Raw genomic sequence first — 21,957 nt, 5'->3', positions numbered from 1 at the left:
TTTTTTTTTTTTTTTTTTTTTTTTTTGTATTCTTATCCTCTAATCTGTATTCTTCATTTCCAAATATTTTCACAACTAAGAAATCATGCTCTACATTCCTTCAAAACAAGATGTACTTAGAACAGTGTGTGCTATACATAACTCTTCTGATTGTTTTATAAATGTTGGTATTATTTACATTATTTAGTGTAATGCATGACAGGGGTCTTAATCTTCAGAGACACTTTAGTATGAATGAGCAGCTCAAAGCCATAGTTGAAGTGTCACTTCAGATGGCTTCTGGTCTTTGGTTCTCTGCAGGAGTTGGAGGCTTTGCTCTGACTGACACTACTCCTCATCCCAGAAAAAGTTCTGTCCACAAATTACAGCCACTTCATAGGCAACACAAGTGGTCAAGATGTTAATTCATGGGAAAACACCAGTGGGCTTTAAACAAAATGCTCTGTATTTCAAAATTAATTTATCAAGGAGCCAATGGGAAAAAGAAAACGCTGGCTTTGCCCAAACTGTGTCTGTTCTTTTCTTGTTTGCTTTTGGCCACCTTAATATCCAGGTTAGACAAGCAGTAGTACCTTGAGTCATATGCATACAAGCAGTGGGATTTAATGTATGGAAAAGGAAAACTGAAGAGAACTGCAGGCTCTGTGACTGGAACTGCTGAGAACAGATGGCTGTGGGGAAGGGCAGGAAGCACCCCACAGTGCTGCACAAATCCTGATTCCTGGGACACTCCCCTTCTAGGACTACTCACAGCAGGTAAATGGGTGCATACACGATTTTGAAAGTTTGGATCTTAAATTTACTCATCAGATCTCCCTACTGTCCCAAAAGTTAGGTTACAAGTCATATTCTTGATTATGAGGGTAAAGTAAAATTGAACATGTATAAAAATACTGAACTGCTGCCAATCCAGTGATGTCTGAGGCTACCAAACAGCACAGAAGTGGTACTTGCAATGCAGGAGCAAGGAAAAAGGACAAGATGCCTGGTCACCACAGTGATGTGTTCCAGACCATGGGCAGTGTTAAGTAAAAAAGAAATATAAACTGCATGTGGGTCTGCTCCTGGTGGTGCTAGAGAATATGGTGCTTTTCGAATTTCTTACTAAAACATACTACAAACGGAGAATTTCCATGCCACTTACATGTATGCTATACTTAATGTACATTCTTCAGTCATCAATAAAAAGCTCTTCATTATATCTATAAAATATAATAGTTCCTTTGTAGAAAAACAAAATGAAACAAAACAAAACCCCAATCCCAACCAACCTGTAGATTGTGCTGTTGTGATTTTAGTTTGTTTTTCATTTGGGAAAAGTTTCAGAAGAACAGCTATATGGAATATCAGGAGACCACTCCCTTTTTACAGGACTGCCGTCCAAAGAGGATGGAGCTAAATCTTTTCAAGAAAGTAAGAGTAAGCACCCCATCAGTGCAGTGGTAACAATGAATCAAAACATTGGTTCTAATGGAAAACAAAATTACTAAAAGTTTAGGAATTTCTGGTAGTTATCCTTTCCTCAAATACTACTAACGTGGTCAATTAATAAATTGAAGTTGTTTTTTTTAAGCAGTTCCAAAGATACACAGCTTATATGAATTTTACCATTACGAGGAAAGCATCTTTACGCTGTGCAGCATACACTGAGGATGGCTGTTTCTCCCTCATAGTAAGACTGAAGTTAAAATAGCTACGTAGTTTTTATCTCATATATGAACTTTGCTACATAAAATAAATTCAGTTTGATAATTGTGATTTGGGAGTGCTAAGAAACCTAAAACCTGAAAACTGAGCATCCTGGTTGTATTCATGTGAATAGACTCCAGAACAAAGGGATCATAATCTTACTGTCAACTTACAGTAACAATACAGTATAAAAGGAAAAAAAGTCTGCACCCTTTTATATTTTCAGCAAGATACAGAACTATGTTGCACTTTATAGTATTTACTTTTTCCCAATCTCCTTGAGATTTTAAATTAATGCCAAGATAACAAATCATTCATACAAACTCATTGTTTTCCCAAGTGAAAAGAAGTTTCCAGGGAAACTACACTTCATTGAAAGGAAATGTGTATTTATGTCATAAAAAAATAAAAAAAAAAAAATTATTCTGGGTCTGCTCCTTCAAGCTTTAATTTCATTTGCTGCAGCTAGTACTCTGACAGAGTTCTTCTTTGGTATTTATTCTCATAATTTGTTATAAGAGTTCAAGTAATGTCCATAAGTAGGCTGAAGGTAGCTGGGCACGAATTGGAAAGAGGAATTGGAACTTCTGTCCCTCCCTACAAGATAAATAGACGTAAACCATCTGTTTGAACATTTTGATTCATGAGCAGGTACGTGTTAGCACCTGCCATAGTCTCACTGTTTTTATAAAACGTAAACAAGAAGCTTCAGAAGATTTTGATGAATAATATTTGAATCAGCCACCTTTAAGCGGTGCTAAGCTAACTGCTTTTGGAGCCCAGTCAGTGATACTCAGCTCTTGTAAAAGGATGGACCTGGCACACAAGCACTCATCTAACGAACCTCACACCGTATTCTAGACAGGGCTTTGCATACTGCTAAGAGCATAATTTTCATAAGCAGAATAAAGATAGCTCCATATGTCAGTGTAGTGGCCCTTACATCTTGCAATAGACTACTAACATTTGTGACACTCTATTGGATATAGAGTAGAAAAGATTCAAGATGTGATCCTCTGTTAGTATATCATTATTGCACTGAGAACATCAGCTGAGAGCCTGGCAGGTGACTAGATGCCAAAAGCATGTTGAAAAGGTCTTTCTTCACTGGAATGTTTGTTCATTGAAACATCATCCTTCAAGAATTAACTTCCAGCTTTAGATAGTGGATGAAGTTTTTTAGTGGCTAACACCATGAGATGTGCCCATACTCACCCACATATCCTACTTCAAATATTGGGAACATTCTACTGTTTTTTGGGGTTGTTTGGGCTGAAATTCTATTCAGAAACAAAATGAAAAAAAACCACAAGAACAAAAGGGATATGTATTGCACTCCCAATTCTGCTCCACAACATTATGCTGAAGAGATGCAGTTTCTCCTTTAAGCTCAGAGAAAGTTCAGCTTCATCTAACCAGCTGTTATCTCAGTTTACTTGAGCGTAGTACATTGCGTGTGAATATTCATACCAGATAACACTCAAACTTCATAGGTCTGGTGTTAATTTTAATTATGTTACAGGTTCAGAGTTCAGAGCCTCTTTTAAGGAGATTTCAGTCTCTTTCCAAGGGCAAGAATAGATGCCATTTTAGGAAGAAACTATGTTTGCACACTGACAGATCCCTTCTGATCCACTGAGTTCAATGGGATCATTAGATTCAGAAACAAAGCAAAATTTGGCCTACCATTTCAGCGGGCTCAGTGCAACTTTATGGGATCTTTTGTGTCCTCTACATACCTAATTGTGAGACCTCAGAGAAAATGCTGTCCCATTCACTGTAAAATAGGAGGGTCCACGGGGGAAAATAACTGCATTAGAGAAACACACAAATCACTTTAAGTTCATCTGTTTCAATGTTTGAAAATCATTTTCTTTTCCTCTGTAAACAATGACAGTTTCAATAGGATCTGAAGTGTTAACTCTTAACAAATAATACACTAGTCTGTCATATGGTTAATATTAATGTCTCTCTATTCAAACATGCTGAAAACTGAATAGAACAGTTAACATATAACAGTCACACATCCTTTGCTGAATACAAGATCGTATCTCTAACATGAACTGAAGGTATCCTCACCATTTCAGATCTCCATCAACCATTCAGTCAAACATTTCATTGTATTAAAGTACATTGCTCTTGCCCTTTTTCTGGGTCTTTTGGGGGTGTTCAGTGAACACATTCTCTCATTAAAGGCATTGCTTATGATTATATTATGATTATAGTTCTTTCTTCAACAGAAATCCTGCAGTGTGTTTCCAATACATCACCAGAAGAGAGTTTGCACAGTTTGGTAGGATTTGGGGGCAAGTAGGCCTTACAGCTGGATTGAAAAGATTTGGTGTTGACAGAGCAGTTTGTGAAAGATTTTGCATTTTACTGCAGATACCATTTCTCAACAAAATTAATTAACAATTAATTAACAAACAGTTGTGAGCATGCTTCACAAATTATTGAATCAGAGCTTTATGTAGAAGCCATTTTTTAAATTACAGGTGTGTTCACTTATGGGTAGATGCACGCTCACTTGGCTTATGTCCTGAGCTGGCAGGATACAAATGCTATTAACAGAAAAGTCACACAACTGAGCTGAGGTGAAGCTGAGCCCCACTTAGCACACGGTTCATCTTCCAGAGGTTTGTCTGGTGCGGGTTTTGTGCCATGCCAGTACAGGCAGCTCAGCCCAGTGAGACTGTGCACAGCCACTGCGTAGTGCAGAAACAAGACATGGAAGGACCACTCCTTGTGGGGATCCCAGCCTACAGCTTAATCCTCCTGTTATGAGAAGAGCTCTACAGCTTTTTAGAAAGGAGTCTGAATGAGGCATGCTCCATCCTGGGCATAAAGCATAATTTGCCCTCAAATAGACTTTTATTGAAAACACACAGCAAAGATTACAGCCATAGAAAGTTCTGTAAACAAGACAATTTCATCATCTTAAACAAAAAAAAAAAAAAAAAAAAAAAGAGCCAAAACAACACACACACACACAAACAAAAGTAAAAATCAAAAATCCCAAAAAATTAAAAGAAAAAAGACAAGAAAACCAAAGTAAGACTTGATGAATAAAGATTTGTGAAGAGGATTTTTTTTAATGCCTCAGCTAGGCACAAAATAAATGACATACATTTTCAGCATTTTCTTTTTCAAATTTACTTGACAGAGGTTAAAATATTGCTTTATTCTGACTAAACATACAACAGCACTGTGTGACCGACTGTGCTATTTTGGGAAGTCCTGAGACTTGTGAACTGGAAAGTCTGGGGCACATCTAATAAGTTGAACAATTAGTTTGCTGCAAATAATATTTTAATACATTCTGTATATATGGTAATTTTTTAAATCAATCTTCTGACATTATCAGGGAAGGCTATTTGGTAATTATTTATCATAGTTTATATTCTTTTTCCCCACAAATAAGCAGATATTTTAATAACAATGAAAACAGTAACATGTGAGCCACTGAACCCAAATCGTTGCATTATTGGCATATTATGTTACAATTTATTGGGAGGAAGAGGGACTCAAAAGAAAGCAAATGAAAAAAAAAAAAAAAGCCTATAATATGATTGGGATACAGTAATCAGGAACTGACATTTCTTCTCTAAGGCCTTCTCTAAGGCAGCAGGGATTGATTTGCTGGAACCGCCTGTTCACGTACAGCCCCAGCAGAATCAGCTGCGTGCATGCTCCTGGGTATGCCCATCCTGAGCTATCTGCAGGGTTGGAGCTTTGTAGTTCACAAGCCAAAGCCATGATTCATTGAAGTGACCAGAGAACTGAGAGCGGAATCAAATGAGGACAGTATGGACACCTATTGGCTGGCCTCAGATCGCGTTGGATCTCCCAGACTCATTTCTGAATAACCCATAATAAAAATAAGTTAAAAAAAACACACATACACTCAGAAGTGCTCCTTGAGAGCGTACAAATGCCTTCAAAGTTTAACAGTTTAGAAATGTTTATGGATCGGTAAAGAACAGCAGAGTTTACATTCCCACTCTTAAAAACTAAACCAACCCTAACCTGCCATGGTGCGTGCTTCTGCACTTTGAGTTTCTGTTCTTCTTTTTCTTCTTCCAACCAAGAAGCTCTTTTAGACAAAACTCAGAAGATGGAGCAGCCACAGGGCCACTGCACCTCCACAGGCCCCAACCCCTCTCCAGGCTTGGCCTGACCCAAAGCTCCTAAAAGTTTCCACTGAACTTCTCACGCTGACTGACACACTCATGTAAGGTAGAGAGTCAAGCATCTGGCTCAATTAAGGATTTACGGTCATTACACAGTTAGTGCCAAGAATTGGATGTTTGTGTGTCTCCTCCGTCAGTATGAACCTAGAACTGAGAGCAGGGGGGACCGGGTCTGTGCTAGGGTTTTGGAACTTGCACCCCTGGCCAGCATTCACTGCAGCGCTGCCCTGAAACCAAGAATGGTTCTTAGAACGGTCTTGGCCTTTATTGAAAATAGGATGCATAGCCTAAGCCTCCTGACAGCCAAACAGGACAGTGTTAAAATACTCTAGAACTGAAACTGTATGTATAATCCTGCCTAGAAAGCACCTGATGTACGCCTTATCCCTCCCGGAGCGTTTCTTTCCTTTAAAAAAATATTTTGTTAAAAAACACTATGATATGAGGGCGATTGACTATTTGGTTTCTTCTAAGTAGATGCTCTTAAATTAATGCATATAAATAATTTGTATTTAATTTCCTCCTTTCCTGTTTAGCAAAGCATCGAATGCACAGATCTGTTATTCCCCCTCCTGCGACCCCCACACAAAGTCACTTGGTCAACACTGAGTCTCTTTGTGTTTCACCTTTTAAGACAAATTGTGCCTCTCGATCTGCCTTGGCCACAGGGCTCATAGGCAGGAACGCGGTGTTCTCGCTCGCGCTGCTCTCCGCGTCTACGCTCGTCAGTTCGAAGTCCTCCGACCTCCTCGCATCAGTCAGAATCCGAATCTGCTCCTGCACAGTTTCTAGCAATATTTTCACTTCATGTTGTTCTGCTATAAGACAATTACTGACAGGGGAACTCACATTGACAAGTTCAGCTGAATAGGAGTTTTTGCACCATTTGATGCCTGTTACTTCAGAAACATTTTGCATTTGCATGCAGGCTTCGTCCAAGCCCACAGATGGGATGATGGGAACTGAGTTGGCCCTTGAAGATGAGTATCCGACCAAGTCCTTCTGATCCACGTTATTAAAATAAGGGGTTGTCTCTCTTGAAGGCAGTTGCATATTTATTGAAGTATTCTGAGAAGTTTTTAAACCACTAGATGAATACCTGAAAGGAATAAGAAAGATTTTTTGTTGCAAACTGAGCAGCCAGATGTGACCAGTGGAAGGAATGTTGTATGAGAGTCAGAGAGCTGTGCTGAAAGGATACATGGCTGTTTCGAGTCACACTCAGAGCACTTAGAGCTATTGTGGCCCAGGGGAAAACAGCAGGCTCTGGAAATCTGGGTTTTATTGCCACTGCTTTTCCCTCTGTCCCATTTTCCCCACCAGTACATGAGAATAATAACAATAAATTTTTATACGCTTTCAGGAGTTACAATGTACTGCATACAAGGAAGGTTTTTACAGTATGGGTGGTGAAGCACTAGCATGGGTTGCCCAGAGAGGTGGTGGAAGCCCTGGAGACATTCAAGATGAGGCTGGATCAGGCTCCCAGCAAGCAAATGGAGCTTGTAGATGTCCCTGCTCACTGCGGGGGAGTTGGACTCCACAGCCCTTAAGGCTGCTCAGAGCCTTCCAAATCAAAAGATTCTTCAAATCTTTTTTTTTTTTTTTTTTTTTTTTCCCTTCCTATAAGTCAAATTCAAAATCTCAGTCTTTCATTTCTAACCGGAGAAATGGATTGATGTTTTCTTGAACATCAGAACTCTCGATATCAAATCGTTATTCCAGGAAAACACTGAAGAAGAGAAATTGAAACAAAATTATATTCTTTAATTGCATGGAAACAATCATCTGTGCCCCCTTTCAAATATGCAGTGTCTACGTGCACTGTAACTCTGACAAACATATCATTTTTTGTAATCATCCAATGCTGACATGATTTGGTTTCTTAAGACCTCATCTGGAAATAATGTCTTGTGCTCATGAAAATGTTATTCACCTATTCTACAAGAAAAATCCTTTATCCTCCACTTACGTATATTATAGCATGATTTCTTTTATTGTGAGGCAACTTCACTGAATTTTTTATCAACATTCCCATTTTGATTCAAAGCCAAATTCATTACTCATACCAGAAAATGTTTGCACTGATATATTTAAAAACCAGAAATGGAAAATATACTAAATATAAAGGAAACAATGCTCAAGAAGATGTTTCCCATTCCTGAAGTATTATTAGAAATGCAGTATTTCTACTACTTGTGATTACCAAGAACCATAGGCATCACCTCCATGCTTCATCAATATTTTATGCATCGTCAGCTTTGTGTTCTTATCACTATGTGATGGGGCAAGCCAATGAGAAATCTAACATGTTTTACTGTTGATCATGAAAAGTGATATCTACATCTGGTACAGAGGAAATGTCTGAGCTCAGACAGGAAGGATATTTTCTGAAAGCTGCTTAAACCTACTGGACTTGCCCCGGGGTATTCTATCTACATGTGCCTTGCTTCTTCTGACATTAACAGAAAGAGAACTTGGGAACAGCAATTAAAGTGTTCAAAACAGCCGTAGCCTAATAAAAGCATACAAAGCTAATTAAGTGGACAGATTTCGTTTGGCCCCAGCTTCCTGGTGAGCTGTCAGACAGACAAAAGAGGAGAAAATATCTCTAGGCTCATTTCCAGGAGAGCGCTGCTGACTTGTAGCTATCTCATCTATGGTGGCTGTGTTTCATAACTGCTTGATGTGAACCTGGACACATGCACACATGCAGCACTGTGCGTTGCTACACTGAAACTCTGCAGCAGCACTCCCAGAAGACTACAAAGCACAGCTGGGAGCTCTGCAATAAGGAAGAGGCACTGTGAGCTTTGCTGCTATCTGATGGAATAAGATACTGCTTTGGGAAGTGGGACCCAGGGGAACAATAAAGCAAGTGGCTTTTAGGAATATGAAACAGCATTTCTTGCACAAGCTATGCAGCTGCTTTTACACTTTACTCTGAATCAGGAAGGGTCGGCTTTTGGTTAATTACTTTTGTTCTGTGCTTAGACACACTGGCCATCTACTGAAGGCCTTTTTTGAGCAGTTTTTGAGAATCAGTATAATGCAAAACTGATTAGCTAAATTATTCCAGAGGGAGGACAACTGAAAATAAATTAATAATAAAGGAAAACAAAAGAGTGCAGACCTGTTGTGCCCATTCTTGTTTCCTTTGCATTTGCTTATTATATAATTGTTCAAACGACTATAGCTGGAGGGATCTCATCAGCTGCATTATTCCCCTTTTTGGTAATTCAGGCCCTACATATATTCTGGGTTGCACCCTGAAAACAAAGGGAGTGAATGTTTTTAATGAATTTCACATGCAATGGCTGTATTATATGGATGATATATGAGCAAAACAAAAAAAAGATGGAATTATCCAATGAGTTTAGTGAGATAACAGTAACATTTGCCAATTCCATAAAAGGGATTCAATTATTGGTATTTTGAAAACTAATTGGCAGTAACAATAACATGTAACTCAATGCCTGGCATATTTCCATAGCTGTTTGTTTTTTGTTTCTTTTTTTGAAGTGCAGTTGAACACAACCATTTTATGCCAGAAGTACATGTTTCTGCCCTGTGTTTACACAGCTTTCAAAGAAAGACTAAGTTGAATTAAAGCACATGTACTGTGTGTAACAGGCAATGTACTGAACTAGCAGGGATACGACTTCAGAGCCATGTGAGAGCTGGCTTTTAGTTCACTACAAACAAATCCCTGCTTCTACTTCTGATGCCAAACTGTTGCTGGTTACAACAGAATGAGATTTCAGTCAATAAGCACCTCTAAGTGCAGAATAATAATAATTGTTTCCTGTAATTGTTTCCCAGAACTAGAATGTCCCTTAAGAAAGGTATTTGTATTATTTTCATCTGAAAAAATAATTTTGTCTGAATAAATTAAATTGTGCATGTACTTCAAAGTGCAGCTCTGCCCAATCTTCTACTGAAATCAAGTATAAAAGCCCACAAACATTCATAAATCTGCAACAGCAACCACCTGTTACACAGTTTTCAAGAGTCTGTGTCAGTGAATGAAACTGAATGAAGCATAATTACGCTGTCCCTTAAAACAGATATTAAAGCAAGACAGGCAGGACTTATGACTTAAAATACAAAATGAGCTTCATTCAGCGTAGCACAAAGAGCTTTGCTATAAGCCCAATTGCTGTAGATGTTCACTGTAGGAACTTGATGGCCAAGTCCATTAAGATGAATGAGAGTCTCTACAATGACATCAGCAGGCTTCAGCTCAGCCTTGGAAGCATGCATACTTACCTATGTGTCTACCTAAATATATGACATGCTGGGGGTCTGCAAACACATCTGTATCTGTATAAATATGCATTTGCAGATATAAGGTACTGCCTCTAGCAGCTAATACCAAGCAATGCAAACAGCTGTCACTGTGGGACCAAAGTACCGTTCTTCTCTTTGCATGCATGCCCATGACACCCCAAAATGCTCATTGGACTCTGAGATGTGACTGCCATGGAGGTATTTGTTTACTTCATGCCCTTCATTTCAGGAAGGTCTTTCTGCTACTCTGAGTAGCAGACTGATGAACCAGTCGTACTTGACTTGAAGTCTACAAAGGCCTGAATTGCAAATATTGAGAGCTGGTGTTTTCCTGCAGCAGCAAAAGAACCCCAACTTCTCTAAGGACCTTCCAGTTAGGCTGATATCCACTGAGAGCGCCAAAAATCTCAAACAGATGGTAAGAGAAAGATTTGGGGAAAAGGGGTTCCTGGTTAGAAGACTTCCACTTGCAGTAGAATTAGAACATTTTCTCTGTACTTCGGTTTGGAGATCAGATGTGCACTTGAATTTTAGTTGCTATAGTTATATTTTAGTTTAGTTACAGTACTTCATTACTGCATTCCTTGTAAAAAGCTTTGTTACATTCTGTAAAGACTACGTTTTCATAAAAATATACTACCTTATATATATATACTATGTATATGATCAAAGAGTTGCTATAATTTTCATGCCTCGTGTTCACATGGTTGTAATTCCTTCTCATGGGGACTGGCTTAAGGATGCTGATATCACATGTGTGACACTGCTGCTGGTACTTCAACATAACAGCACTTGCCAGTGTGTTTGCAGGCCTCTTTCTGAGGATGTACCACTGACAGAGGCAGAATGAAGCAAGTCGAGTGGTACAGACATGGATAGTACAGAAAATAAGGATGAAGTGCTTTAGGGACTGAGGCCAGAGGGGTTGCAGCACGGTGAAAAAAAATCAACCTTTTGAAGAATGTCAACAGGCCAGATACAGACCAATACAAGATGATAATTGTAATATCACATACTGATTTCCTAGAGGAGAGCAAATACAGCTAGCCACACAGCCTTGCTGTGTTTTCTACCTCGCTTCTCAAGATAAAGAGGCTGCAGCTTTCTTCCACGCCTGTGTTTCTAAGCACTGCCACGTGGCAGGGAAGCAGCATTCTCCCCGATACAAAACTACCATTTTGTCACAACTTTCTTAAGGTCTACATTATCATAGGAATGAACAACAGTATCCTGACTGTAAGAAATAACAAACAGGTTCCTCCCCAGAAGAAGCAAACTGCATCAACAAAAGAAGCATGAGACAAACCTGAACCTTTGAACAGAGGCCTACAGAAAGTTGACTTTCTTTATGCTTTGTTCTCTCCTGTCCCAGGCAAACCCCACTCGCAGTCTGCCTCCCTAACTACTCTAGTCAGCTTCATTAGGCAGATTCAGCTACAAGAGACCTAGAGAGCAAAGTCACATTCCCTCCTGGGATGCCTGGCTGTGGACTGATGCATGCCTGCTTCAGTCTCTGCTAAGCTGGGACTCAGGCATCTTTAAATGAGACCAGAGCAACCCTACAGGTATTCCTCCCGGTGTTACATGTAGTGTGTTTGCAGCGATTCTGGGAAGCCTCTGGAAATCTATAGGGATATGTAAATATTATGCAAAAAAACTCGGCAATTGCAAAAGACTTCAAAGGCTGCTCTAGGTGCTTGGGAGCTCTTCTGAAATTCAGACCTTATGTACAGCTGGAAGTGAATTAGAAGATGAAAAATATCAGGTTCTTTGTATGTGTTCAAAGACAAACTCACATGAACCGGGTTACAGTTTTCAATCTACAGCAAACATGCAATCTACAAAGACTGCATTAAAAAATATGAAAGCTGGACTTCTGAATTATTTCCTCTTATTTGTCCAGTGCTGACAGAAGAAAGAAGTGCTGTGCAAACATTACGTAGAACTACTTCTCCAAGCAGTGCTGGCCTGCTGTGGATATTTCATTACTTACCCATGACAAGGTATTGTGTCCTGCTCTGTGATCCTGGACTCTTCTAGCTGTTGATATGCTGGTCCTGTAATCCCATTGAACCTACCCCGAGGTAAGGGAGGAGTCCTCCGAAAGGCATTTCTATGTAGCATCCCACTTTTCTGTCCTGGACTGCAGCATGAAGAGAGACTTCTAGAAACAACACACCAAAGATACAGTGACAATTATCATTGCAAAAAGGGTAAACTTCTGCAAAGTGAAGATTCAAAATTAATAATGCATGGATTACTGTTTCTATAAACTTTGCTCTGGCAGTCTACCATGTCAGCAGAAACTCTCTAAGGATACATATTGCTATAATCCACAGCTAGCTGCTGTTTAGGCCGTATCTAATAGATCACATCCCTTCTAAGAAAGAAAATAATTGACTGGCATCTTAAATGTTTTCTTATCCTTGATGAAGGATGCTTCTTTTATTCCTTGCTGCGTACCATAATCGTGCTATAAGGAGATGGACCCTCCAATAGTGGAAATAAACAGCAAAAGTCCATCAGATGGAGCCTTTTATATTGCTTTTATTCTTTTTTTTATATACATTGATTGTTTTCTTATTTTACTTATGTGATAAATAGAATTCTTTCTTTTCATGGTATGATAGAAAAATGCTCTTGTAAACAACATTTTTGTAGTGTTTTGTAAAAACAGCTTTCTTTTTATTTAATGCAGGAATTGAAAGGTATCTAGAATTCACACAGTATTTCTTCTACAAACCATAAAACCAGGTTTTGCTAACACAAAAATAAGGGAACACAAAATTATGTCGAAATATAACCCATTTATACTGCATGGCATGACTGGCGATTCATTTTTCAGCTACTCCTTACTTCTCTTAATATCTCCTGGGGCTCAGAAATGCATATGTATTATTTAATATTATGTCACCTCCTTAAAGAAGTTTTAGTATAGGTTTTGTGAATGCATTGTAAGAATTATTATTGTTGGTTAGGTGAATAATTAGAACTTCTGATAAAATTCAGCTATGCAAATGATTTAACCTAAATTCACTTCATTTTTCATAACATGATTTAACAACAATCCCCATTTTATACCTAATGGAAACTTTACTTACATTGGGGCCACACCTACTCCCAAAGAAATTCTTGCTTGGATCAAATATCTTAGGCAAGTCCTCTTGAAGAACACATTTTAAAACCTACCCTTTCTCTCCAAACTCAAAATAGTAGAAAGAAATTCAACTCTCTCTCAATCTCTACTCTACTGCTCACGTTCCTTTTTGGTATCTGCACTGTTCTCTTCCACACTTGTGCATGCCTGGTGCTTTTTAATTGAAAAGACAGATAACTCATAGCAATAGCATTCCCATAAAGATTTTTGATGCTCCCTTAAATAGATTTTTCTCAGCTATTAAGAAGACTACCAAAAAAAAAAAAAAAAAAAAAAACACAAAACCAACCAAAAAACTCTGGGAACAAAAACAAGTTAGACTGATGTTCTGGCCTTTCATTCTTGAGGGCCAAATTCAAATTGCGAGATACAGCTTGTGTTCTTTACAATAGTGTTACCATATCACAAAGCAATTGGTAATTTCTGCTCAGGAAACTTGAATTATTAAATCACGGAATCTTAAGAGGTGCAGTTGAATGAATAATTCACAAAGGATAATGAAATTTTTGGCTTTTTGTTATTACTGATTGCAGTACGTTCATCAATGTACTAAGGAAGTCAACAAACTGATTAACTTAACAAACTTTGCATTTATTGCAGATATTTGAAAGTAGAAAGGCAATGTTTAATAGCACTTGCTTTGCTTGTAGCCCAGAAGGCCAATAGTATTCTGGGTTGTATCAACAGAGATGTGGCCAGCAGGGAGATGGAGGTGACTGTTCCCCTCTTCTCGACCCTTGTGAGGCCCCATCTGGAGAACTGCGTCCATGTCAGGGGTCCCCAGCACAGGAAAGATGCAGAGCTGTTGGAACAGGTACAGAGGAGGGCAACAAGGATGCTCAGAGGGCTGGAGCACCTCTCCTACGAAGAAAGTCTGAGGGAGCTGGGCTCTGTTAGCTTGCAGCAGCGTCCCTCACAGGCCTCTGCTCCATTGCTTGCATGATGTGCTTCCCCCCCTGCAGACAACAGTGCCTTTCCAATTTCTCCAGGTAATTTACCCTTCTTTAGCCACCGTTATAGTTTCTTCTTTGCTCTGTTCTCCAGTCTAAGTGGGTAAAAGAGATAATCCATGTAACTAAGCTGTTCAATAAAGCAAAACAATAAGGAAAGCCGTAGCAAACGATGTCTCCAAAATCTATCAATTGATTACTGGAGAATAACAAAAACCAGAACAGGTCTGAAGTGTCTCACAAGTAATTCATAAACTAGGGAAAAGTGTAGTTCTGATGAATTAATGGTTTGAAATAAATAGCTCAAGAATCTCTAAGGTTAATGAAGAACTTGGGATTCATCCTTGTAAACTGCTTTGTGTGAAAATTCTCTTTGGGTTGAGTAACTGAGTAAAAACAAACACTGTCTCAGGAGGAGGAGTATTCCATTCTCAAGGCACGTATCCAGCTCTCCAGTGAGGTTAACTGTTCCTGGAGAGGAGATGACTTGCAGTGAATTTACAGTAACTCTGGAAATCATCCTGAACTATTTTTTCAGTTAATTACTAAACAAAATTGATTGTACATCTCATTATGAACACATTCTAATGTACCTTTGTTAATGGAAACATGAAAAGGACTAACAAGAGAAATATGATTAAAATGTTAAAACTTCAGATGTGAATTCCTTCTTGTTTAATGAGCACAATGGAACTATAAGCACAGTTGTGTGCATTATCACTTTATTTACTCTTTCCCTTTTTTTTCTTGCCTCTTCAATCTCACTTTCCCTTCTGGTGATAGTACTATCACATCACTTCCATTTCCATCATCCTCTTCCTTGGTATCTCTTGCATTCCTTCCATCTGTGCCTTCACATTTTCCCTGTGTTCTTAAGATGCCCCCTGCTGTCATGCTCTAAATTAGATATTCAAGAGAAAGATAAAACATCAAATGTTTTTTCTTTTTTTTTTTTTTTTTTTTACACCAGCTTCAGTTTTGTACATCTTGTACTAAATGCAAGCTCATCTCCAATATTATTAAGCTGCCTTCATCCACACACTTGCTGTTCCAATAGTTTTGTTTAAAAAAAAAAAAAAGATCTTGAACTGGGATACATAACTGTAATTCATGAAGAGCAAAATATACGGAGGAAGAAAAGGAAATTCTAAAAATTGTTTTAATTACTCTGGCTCTGTACTTACAAAATCTATACAGAGTGGCATATTACAATACCTTTAATTTTATCTACGGATAACAAGATGCAAACTGTGTTGGCGAAAGCTGAAAGTCATACTGCTTGCCCTTGCTAGACAGGAATAATGAATATATACCCCAATGATAGAGATAGCTGCCAGATAAACAGTGTCTTCTGAAGCTTCCTGGGAGCCACATTTTTAGGCAATGGTACACAATCTTCTGCTAACATGTGTTCAGATGAACTATTCAGACTTTCAACCAATTTTCAGTTGTAATAAAAAGGATCTGTTAAACTTGAGAACGTAAGTGTCTCTCAGTAAATGCCATAGGAAGGCATAGTACTGTGTCACAAAGTCCTTTTGTCAGGCTGTTAATAAGAACGAGATTACACAAAAAAGCACAAGCCTCTATTGGCATCCCTGGTATAGAGGGTCCCTCAAAGGAGAGAGCTAACGTCATCTTTGGGACTTCAGCAAAGCTGCATGTGATTAAAGTCATACTAAGACTGTAAGGTATTATGAGTGTATTATGCTAAAAAATGGTGGCATAAGCTGAGAATTTTAATAGTGTTTTATTTATTTGATTTGTTTAAATCCCCGTAGCATCCTACATTCCAGGCATTTAAGCATCGCTTTTTTTCTCCTGCCTTTGCAAAAACCAACAGTATAACAAAACACCAAAGATTATGCAGGAGAACAACCCACAAGGGCACAACGACCTATGTTTTCCAGCTTGTGTTTATAAACGGTTGGAGCTGGTCAGATCCTCAGTTCAGGTGATGGAGTAAGACCTCCTTGCAGGCCTATTTTTTCCTTTTCATATGAAGGAGCAGCTCTCCAGCTGCTAGTCCCCATGTGCAAGCATAACTATTCTTGTGTTCTTTAGTAGAAATGTTGTTATTTGCGTACTCAGGAATAGCACTTGCTGGAGCTTTGTAATTCTGCACAATGACTATGTGTAGCCTGGGGTCACTATCCCTGGTCCACCAGTTAGATCCATGCAACAGGAAAAAGGAACCAAGATGTCAAAGGTGCGGATAGGTGGCACAGAGTTCAGCCAGCCACCATGGCCTCATTCTGTGCTTCCTATACAGCATGGATCAGCCTCTGTCCTAAAATGACTACTCCAGAAAGTTGTTCTACATTGATAACTCAGAGTTTAAATTTGTTATGATGAGTAGATATCTATTTGTATCACCACTGTACCACCGTATTTGTTCATTTTAAGCAGGTCTTTTCATTCTCCTTATCTTTTCTCTGATGTTTATAAGCAGCTGTCAGTCTTCATTTACTACAATGAATGAGACAAACTAATCCTTTCCATGGAACACAGATGATTCAACCCTTATTTTATTAGCGCATCAATGCAATTTGAGCCCATATTAAGCAGGAAGCCATTTTATCCACACAAGAAAATACTGGTGATTTCTCATGCTACATTCACATGCAATGAAACATTATCTCATGAAATCATTTTAAAATTCCTGACTTTCTGATGGCAATGTCTTCACTAATGCTTCCTGTACTGTACTTTTCTTTTGCATGTTTGCCTCACTTTGCAACTTGGCTACTCTTTCACCAAGTGGTGTGTGCTGAATGTTTTGTTCCTCATTTGTTTTTCAGCTTGTGGGAGAAGTTTTTGTTATTAGTTCTCAAATGACTGGGCTTGTGTTTAGTACTGCTGAATTCTGAACCACGTTATCCACTCCTCAAAGTTATCTGATTCATTCTTTACCTCAGATCTAGAGCAGTCTCTATGCTAACCCTATCTTTGAAGTAATTTCTTTAGTATGTTCCCACTCAAGGACATTTATTTCTGCATTTTACTTCTACTTTGACTGCTGTAACATCTATTTTCATACATTTTGTTCCATTCCTGTTCCGCCTTCATCCCCAAACAATCATCCTTAATGAAAAATAAAATGCATTCATCCGGGATTTCCTTACTTGCTTCACATATTCTCTCTGTTCCTCCATCAGCTTTGCTTCTTTAGGTAGAGTACTCTTATTACCCAGCCAGAACACTTGATTTTGCTATCACCAGTAATCCTTAACTCTCAATGCTTTCTGAAAATGTTCACTTCAAGAATGACCTCTTGTTCGCTGTGATTCAGTTTGTTCCTCTTCATTCCTCTAAGCCATTTCTTTTGAGTAAACTTTTCCAGAAGACTATGTTCTTTACTTGGGAAAATACCAGACACTTCTTTATACTTTCTTCTTTTTCCAAGGCTTCCTCTTAGTTGTGTTACTTTATCAATATCTGATTTCTAAAATTAATTAATTTTCTTTGCAGAACAACTTAGATTTACTCTTTCATTTAATTTAAACTGAATCAGTTATATCGAGAGCATAAAGATCAAAATGCTAAGTCAAAAAAAATGTTTTTACCTATTTCTTTTTAATGGAGTTTAAAAATGCAACTGCAAATTATTTTAAAGTTTAGATTAAAAAAAAAAAAAAAATTGTATCCTATTTTGGTACTTTTACAAGGCAATACAATTGGTTCGTGCTTCCAGCCTCTGCATTTGGCTTTCATCACAGCATTCTCTGAAATGAATCCCACTGAAATCAAAGATGAATGAATCAAAGACTGAAAGTCAGCATGTCTAGCTACCAAGAAAACCGCAATGCAAAAGGATCACACATCAGTCCAATAGCTAACAAAATCATAATCTGTTACTGTGTATACATAGACACTAAGGGCTTTATTTCTTAAACAACAGATAATCCAAGATGAATTTTTGAGCACACTGTAAATTTTACAATAAGTGTACTCACTAAACATGTTTGTTACTTTCCAGTTATAACTAAGGATTATTTTAAATGTGAGAACAAAAGATATTAAATACTTCTACAATAATATCAGTGAGTAATACAGAGGAAATATTTCAGGAGTAAGACTCAGTGGTGATTCAAATCTTTCATCTTTATATCAATTCTTTGTATTCAGCTGAGGTTGGCAGAGTGAGAAAACTTATTATCCAGTAATCTTAGTGAAATAACTAGGCGATCTCTTCTCTGTAAGCCAAATTTCAGCAAGCCAGAATGATTTCCTGCTCTGATAGTCCTAAAGCCAGGAAAAATTTCTTTTGTTCTTAGAAACTGTTGAGCAGACAGCTACTGATTTTACGAAATAATTGCCAGCCATTAATGCCCTTGAAAACGCAAATAGAGAAAGCGGGTATAGTTGTGGAACAAAATATTTCCATGGTGAACAGAAAAAGAATAGACAGTTTAACAATTGCATAAAATGAGACCCAACAGAGCTGCTCTAATATTTCCAGGTCCATGTCAAGTTTTGAAGACAAGACACCACTCTATTTTTGTCTAACTGTTCATTTTAGGGAGACCAAGAACTTCAGCTAGAACCACTTTAGATCTGCGTCACTGCAACTCAATGTAATGGAATGAGGGGATGCTTAGAGCAAAATGCATCCTTGTTTAAAAAAAAGAAAAAATAAGCTTCATTTTTCTCATCTATATTTTATATACAGAAACAAGGGCTAATTGTACCTAGACTGTCATTAATTAGACAGACATTACAAAAAGACACCAAATGAAATGGAGAAAAAAAACTTCATACTGCACAATATTTAGAAACTACAGAAACTGAGTGACTTAGGAAGCTGCCACACGATGTATAAATCAAAGACAGTCTTGTAAGTCATTGGCATGTTAAAGTCTGTTGCATTTTTTATAAAGCAAGGCCCTTGTATAATGAATCTTAAGTTATAAAATTATGAAAAAGAATTTGTTATAAATCAAGCTGTCTTAAAACAGTTCTGAGGCAAAGACTCTTAATGGAGCCCAATGCTTGACACCTGAAATAATGTAGGGTTTTTTCCCCTTTATAAAGAGAGGTTTTGGTGCATGAATGTGTTCAAGTGAGTGCTTTGGAATTCTGCATTAATTTACTAAAAGTTCAGTGTGGCTTAGTCTGTAATTTCCATATGGAAGACAGCGAGTTTAGCATCATTCAGTTCTTGTTTTAAGAACCTTGTATACAAGAAATATTCAGTTCTTATTTCCACATTTTAAAGCTTAATAACGTAGTAATTCAGCACCTAAACAATTTCAAATCGGGCTGTTGCAACCCTGTTATCAAGAGCAAGTGAATGTCACCGTATTTTTTCTAAGCTTCACCTTTTGATTAAATTGGGATTAAAATATCCACAGAACTTGAAGTGGGAATGATTCTGGGCAACATAGTGCATCCACACTTAGTAAAATTATTATGCATGTATTGAAAATCTGCAGAGAATAAGGAATAAACCCAAAGAAAAGCATCTGATGTAACAGTTGGCATTACTTTTTCATTCCAAATTAAAGGTTTAAGTAAGATAATGTAAGTAGGATTCAAATATCCCTTCCTGGTTTATATGGAACACTGTTGTTGGTTTAGCCAATCTTCCAAACGAAAGAGAAGGAACATGACTGGGGGACTGCAACAAATGTCCTCTTGGCTTTACACAAAACACCACAGAAGTTAAGTTATCACCTCATGCAATCCTCTGCTAGCACACTATGGTCCTCCATATCTCTCAGCATTCTTGCCCAGTCCTCCTACCCATCTGTCACCCCCCTAGCAGCATCCCTCAGCTTCCACCACCCTGTCCCCCTGATAGCTGTTTGCTCACCTGTGCTGCTTGATGGGCTGAGTTCCTCTGTCAGGAGACAAAGCCTCTGGGAAAGACTGAGGACCTGAAAAGCTGGACTCCATGACTTTGTCCAGAGCAGGCCCAGGATGCCTATCTGTTTTGGAGTACTGTGGCACAGAGAATAAAATGAATTAATACATAAAATGCAAAATACATTGCTGATGTTATTCAGTGAGAACTGAAATTAATAAGAAGTACTTTAATTTAAAAATTAAAATCAGGAAGGGCAAGTAATACATCCATTCACTGCTGTTTACACAAGTGAAGAGCACCCAGGTTTGTTGTCCCCATTACCTTCTGCACATCAAAAACCCAAAGTCCACATTGGCAGCAAAATTACTGACTGATCTGCCCAAAACAAAAGGGAATGCAGACCCCTTTGAATAAAAACTTGCTTTTGTGACTGTCCATGCAGTGCCTGAGATCACAAAACACATCTCAGATGGCATTCAGCACCTTTTTGTGTCCTTTGATGATTTCAGTCAAACACTCCCCTCATCAATATGCATAACTAGGAACACCACACTGAATAGCTTTTGTATCATCAGATAAGTAAGAAAAACACTTGAATCCTATCTGTAGAGCCAGACAACCCTGCTGCACCTGAAACTTCTGACCTGGGAGTATCTGTGCTAGTAGTATCAGTGTAAACATAATTCTTCTTGGGACAGTTGTGTGTGCAGGGCAACCTCTGGGCACACAGCGTGACACAAAGGTCTGTAAAGCAGACACCGGATGTGAACAGGAATGGATTTTCCTCTTTTTGCTTTGTGATTCATCTGGAAATTCAGCAAAAAAAAAACAACAAAAAAACAAAAAAAAACCAACTCTGACTCTGAATAGAGCCTGGAAGTCAAAGCATAAAAAGGGTGCATTTTGGTTTGAAAGAAGAATCAATGTTAGCAGCTACTGGACAGTAACTCAGAGGTACAAGCACTTAACCCACATTTACACATAGTTAAGAAAAATAGCAGAAAAAGAAACAGAAAAGAAAGATAACATTTCTGACGTTGTGCTGAGATAAACTGCACTAAACCCAATTGGTCTATTCTTCTTCAATCCTTTTCTCTCTGCATAGAATTTGTACTTTTAGTACTAGGTAGCTAGGTTACCTTGACAATAAGCTGGTACCGTGGGATCTATTACATGATTAAATATTTTAGGTAAAAATATAATGTATATTATATAAAATACAGTGGTAAAATAAATGCCTTGCAATTTTACAACAGCATAATCATTTGTGAAGGAGACAGTAAGATTTCTGTCATGGTACAGTTCTTCCCCATAATTATTTTGTTGTCTAACAAAAGATCAGGTGAGAACTCCTTAAAAAGGAGGAGTTATTTCCTGATTCCCCTTTATTATAATTATCTACATTTCCCAAGAGTTTAGCAAAACTAAAAAGGAAAGTCTCACAAGACTACTCTCTTCTAACCAGTTTCAGAGCACGTTCACAGAACGTCTTGAACTGCTTGTGACCAATTTTCTGTTGATGAAAAAAAACCCACAACAAATCTTTCAATTTTTCTCTTAAGTTATCTCTTCCCTCTCTTCCTGTTGTGCGAAATACCCACAGGAAAGGGGCCAAAATAACTGCTTCAGGGTGTTGGAAGGCAAAGCTGAGAAAGTGGCAATATGTAAAATGCTACTGCACACAAACTAAACACAACTGAAATAATAAGAAGAAACATATTCCACTTGTTTTTCTTCCGGTTACAATGATCTTAACTGTCATTTGTCACTACTGTAGATGAAGCATTCAGATGGAAGCATGTCTTTTAAGGTGCTCATGTTTGTGACAGTTTTAAACTTTAATGTTTCTTCTGCCAGCTGCAGCAATGACAC

General features: G+C 38.1%; 1 protein-coding gene across 1 annotated transcript in view; it reads right to left on the bottom strand.

The window, feature by feature from the left end:
* Nucleotides 1-6,435: 6,435 nt before the first annotated feature.
* The window catches only part of NRG3 (neuregulin 3), a 424,154-nt gene continuing 408,632 nt past the window's right edge, over nucleotides 6,436-21,957 (bottom strand). Inside the window, exons 7-9 of the mRNA XM_042863123.1 lie at nucleotides 20,092-20,219; nucleotides 12,163-12,333; nucleotides 6,436-6,978 (exon numbers count right to left, since the gene is read on the bottom strand). Coding sequence (XP_042719057.1) covers nucleotides 6,471-6,978; nucleotides 12,163-12,333; nucleotides 20,092-20,219 — 807 coding nt within the window. The 3' untranslated portion in view covers nucleotides 6,436-6,470. The remainder of the gene's footprint in view (nucleotides 6,979-12,162; nucleotides 12,334-20,091; nucleotides 20,220-21,957) is intronic.

This window comes from Lagopus leucura, unplaced genomic scaffold (assembly GCF_019238085.1).
Source record: "Lagopus leucura isolate 7727_CA_CO unplaced genomic scaffold, USGS_WTPT01 Super-Scaffold_739, whole genome shotgun sequence".
NCBI lineage: Eukaryota > Metazoa > Chordata > Aves > Galliformes > Phasianidae > Lagopus > Lagopus leucura.
Note: the sequence above shows the minus strand (reverse complement) of the source record. Positions and strands in the feature narration are given on the sequence as shown.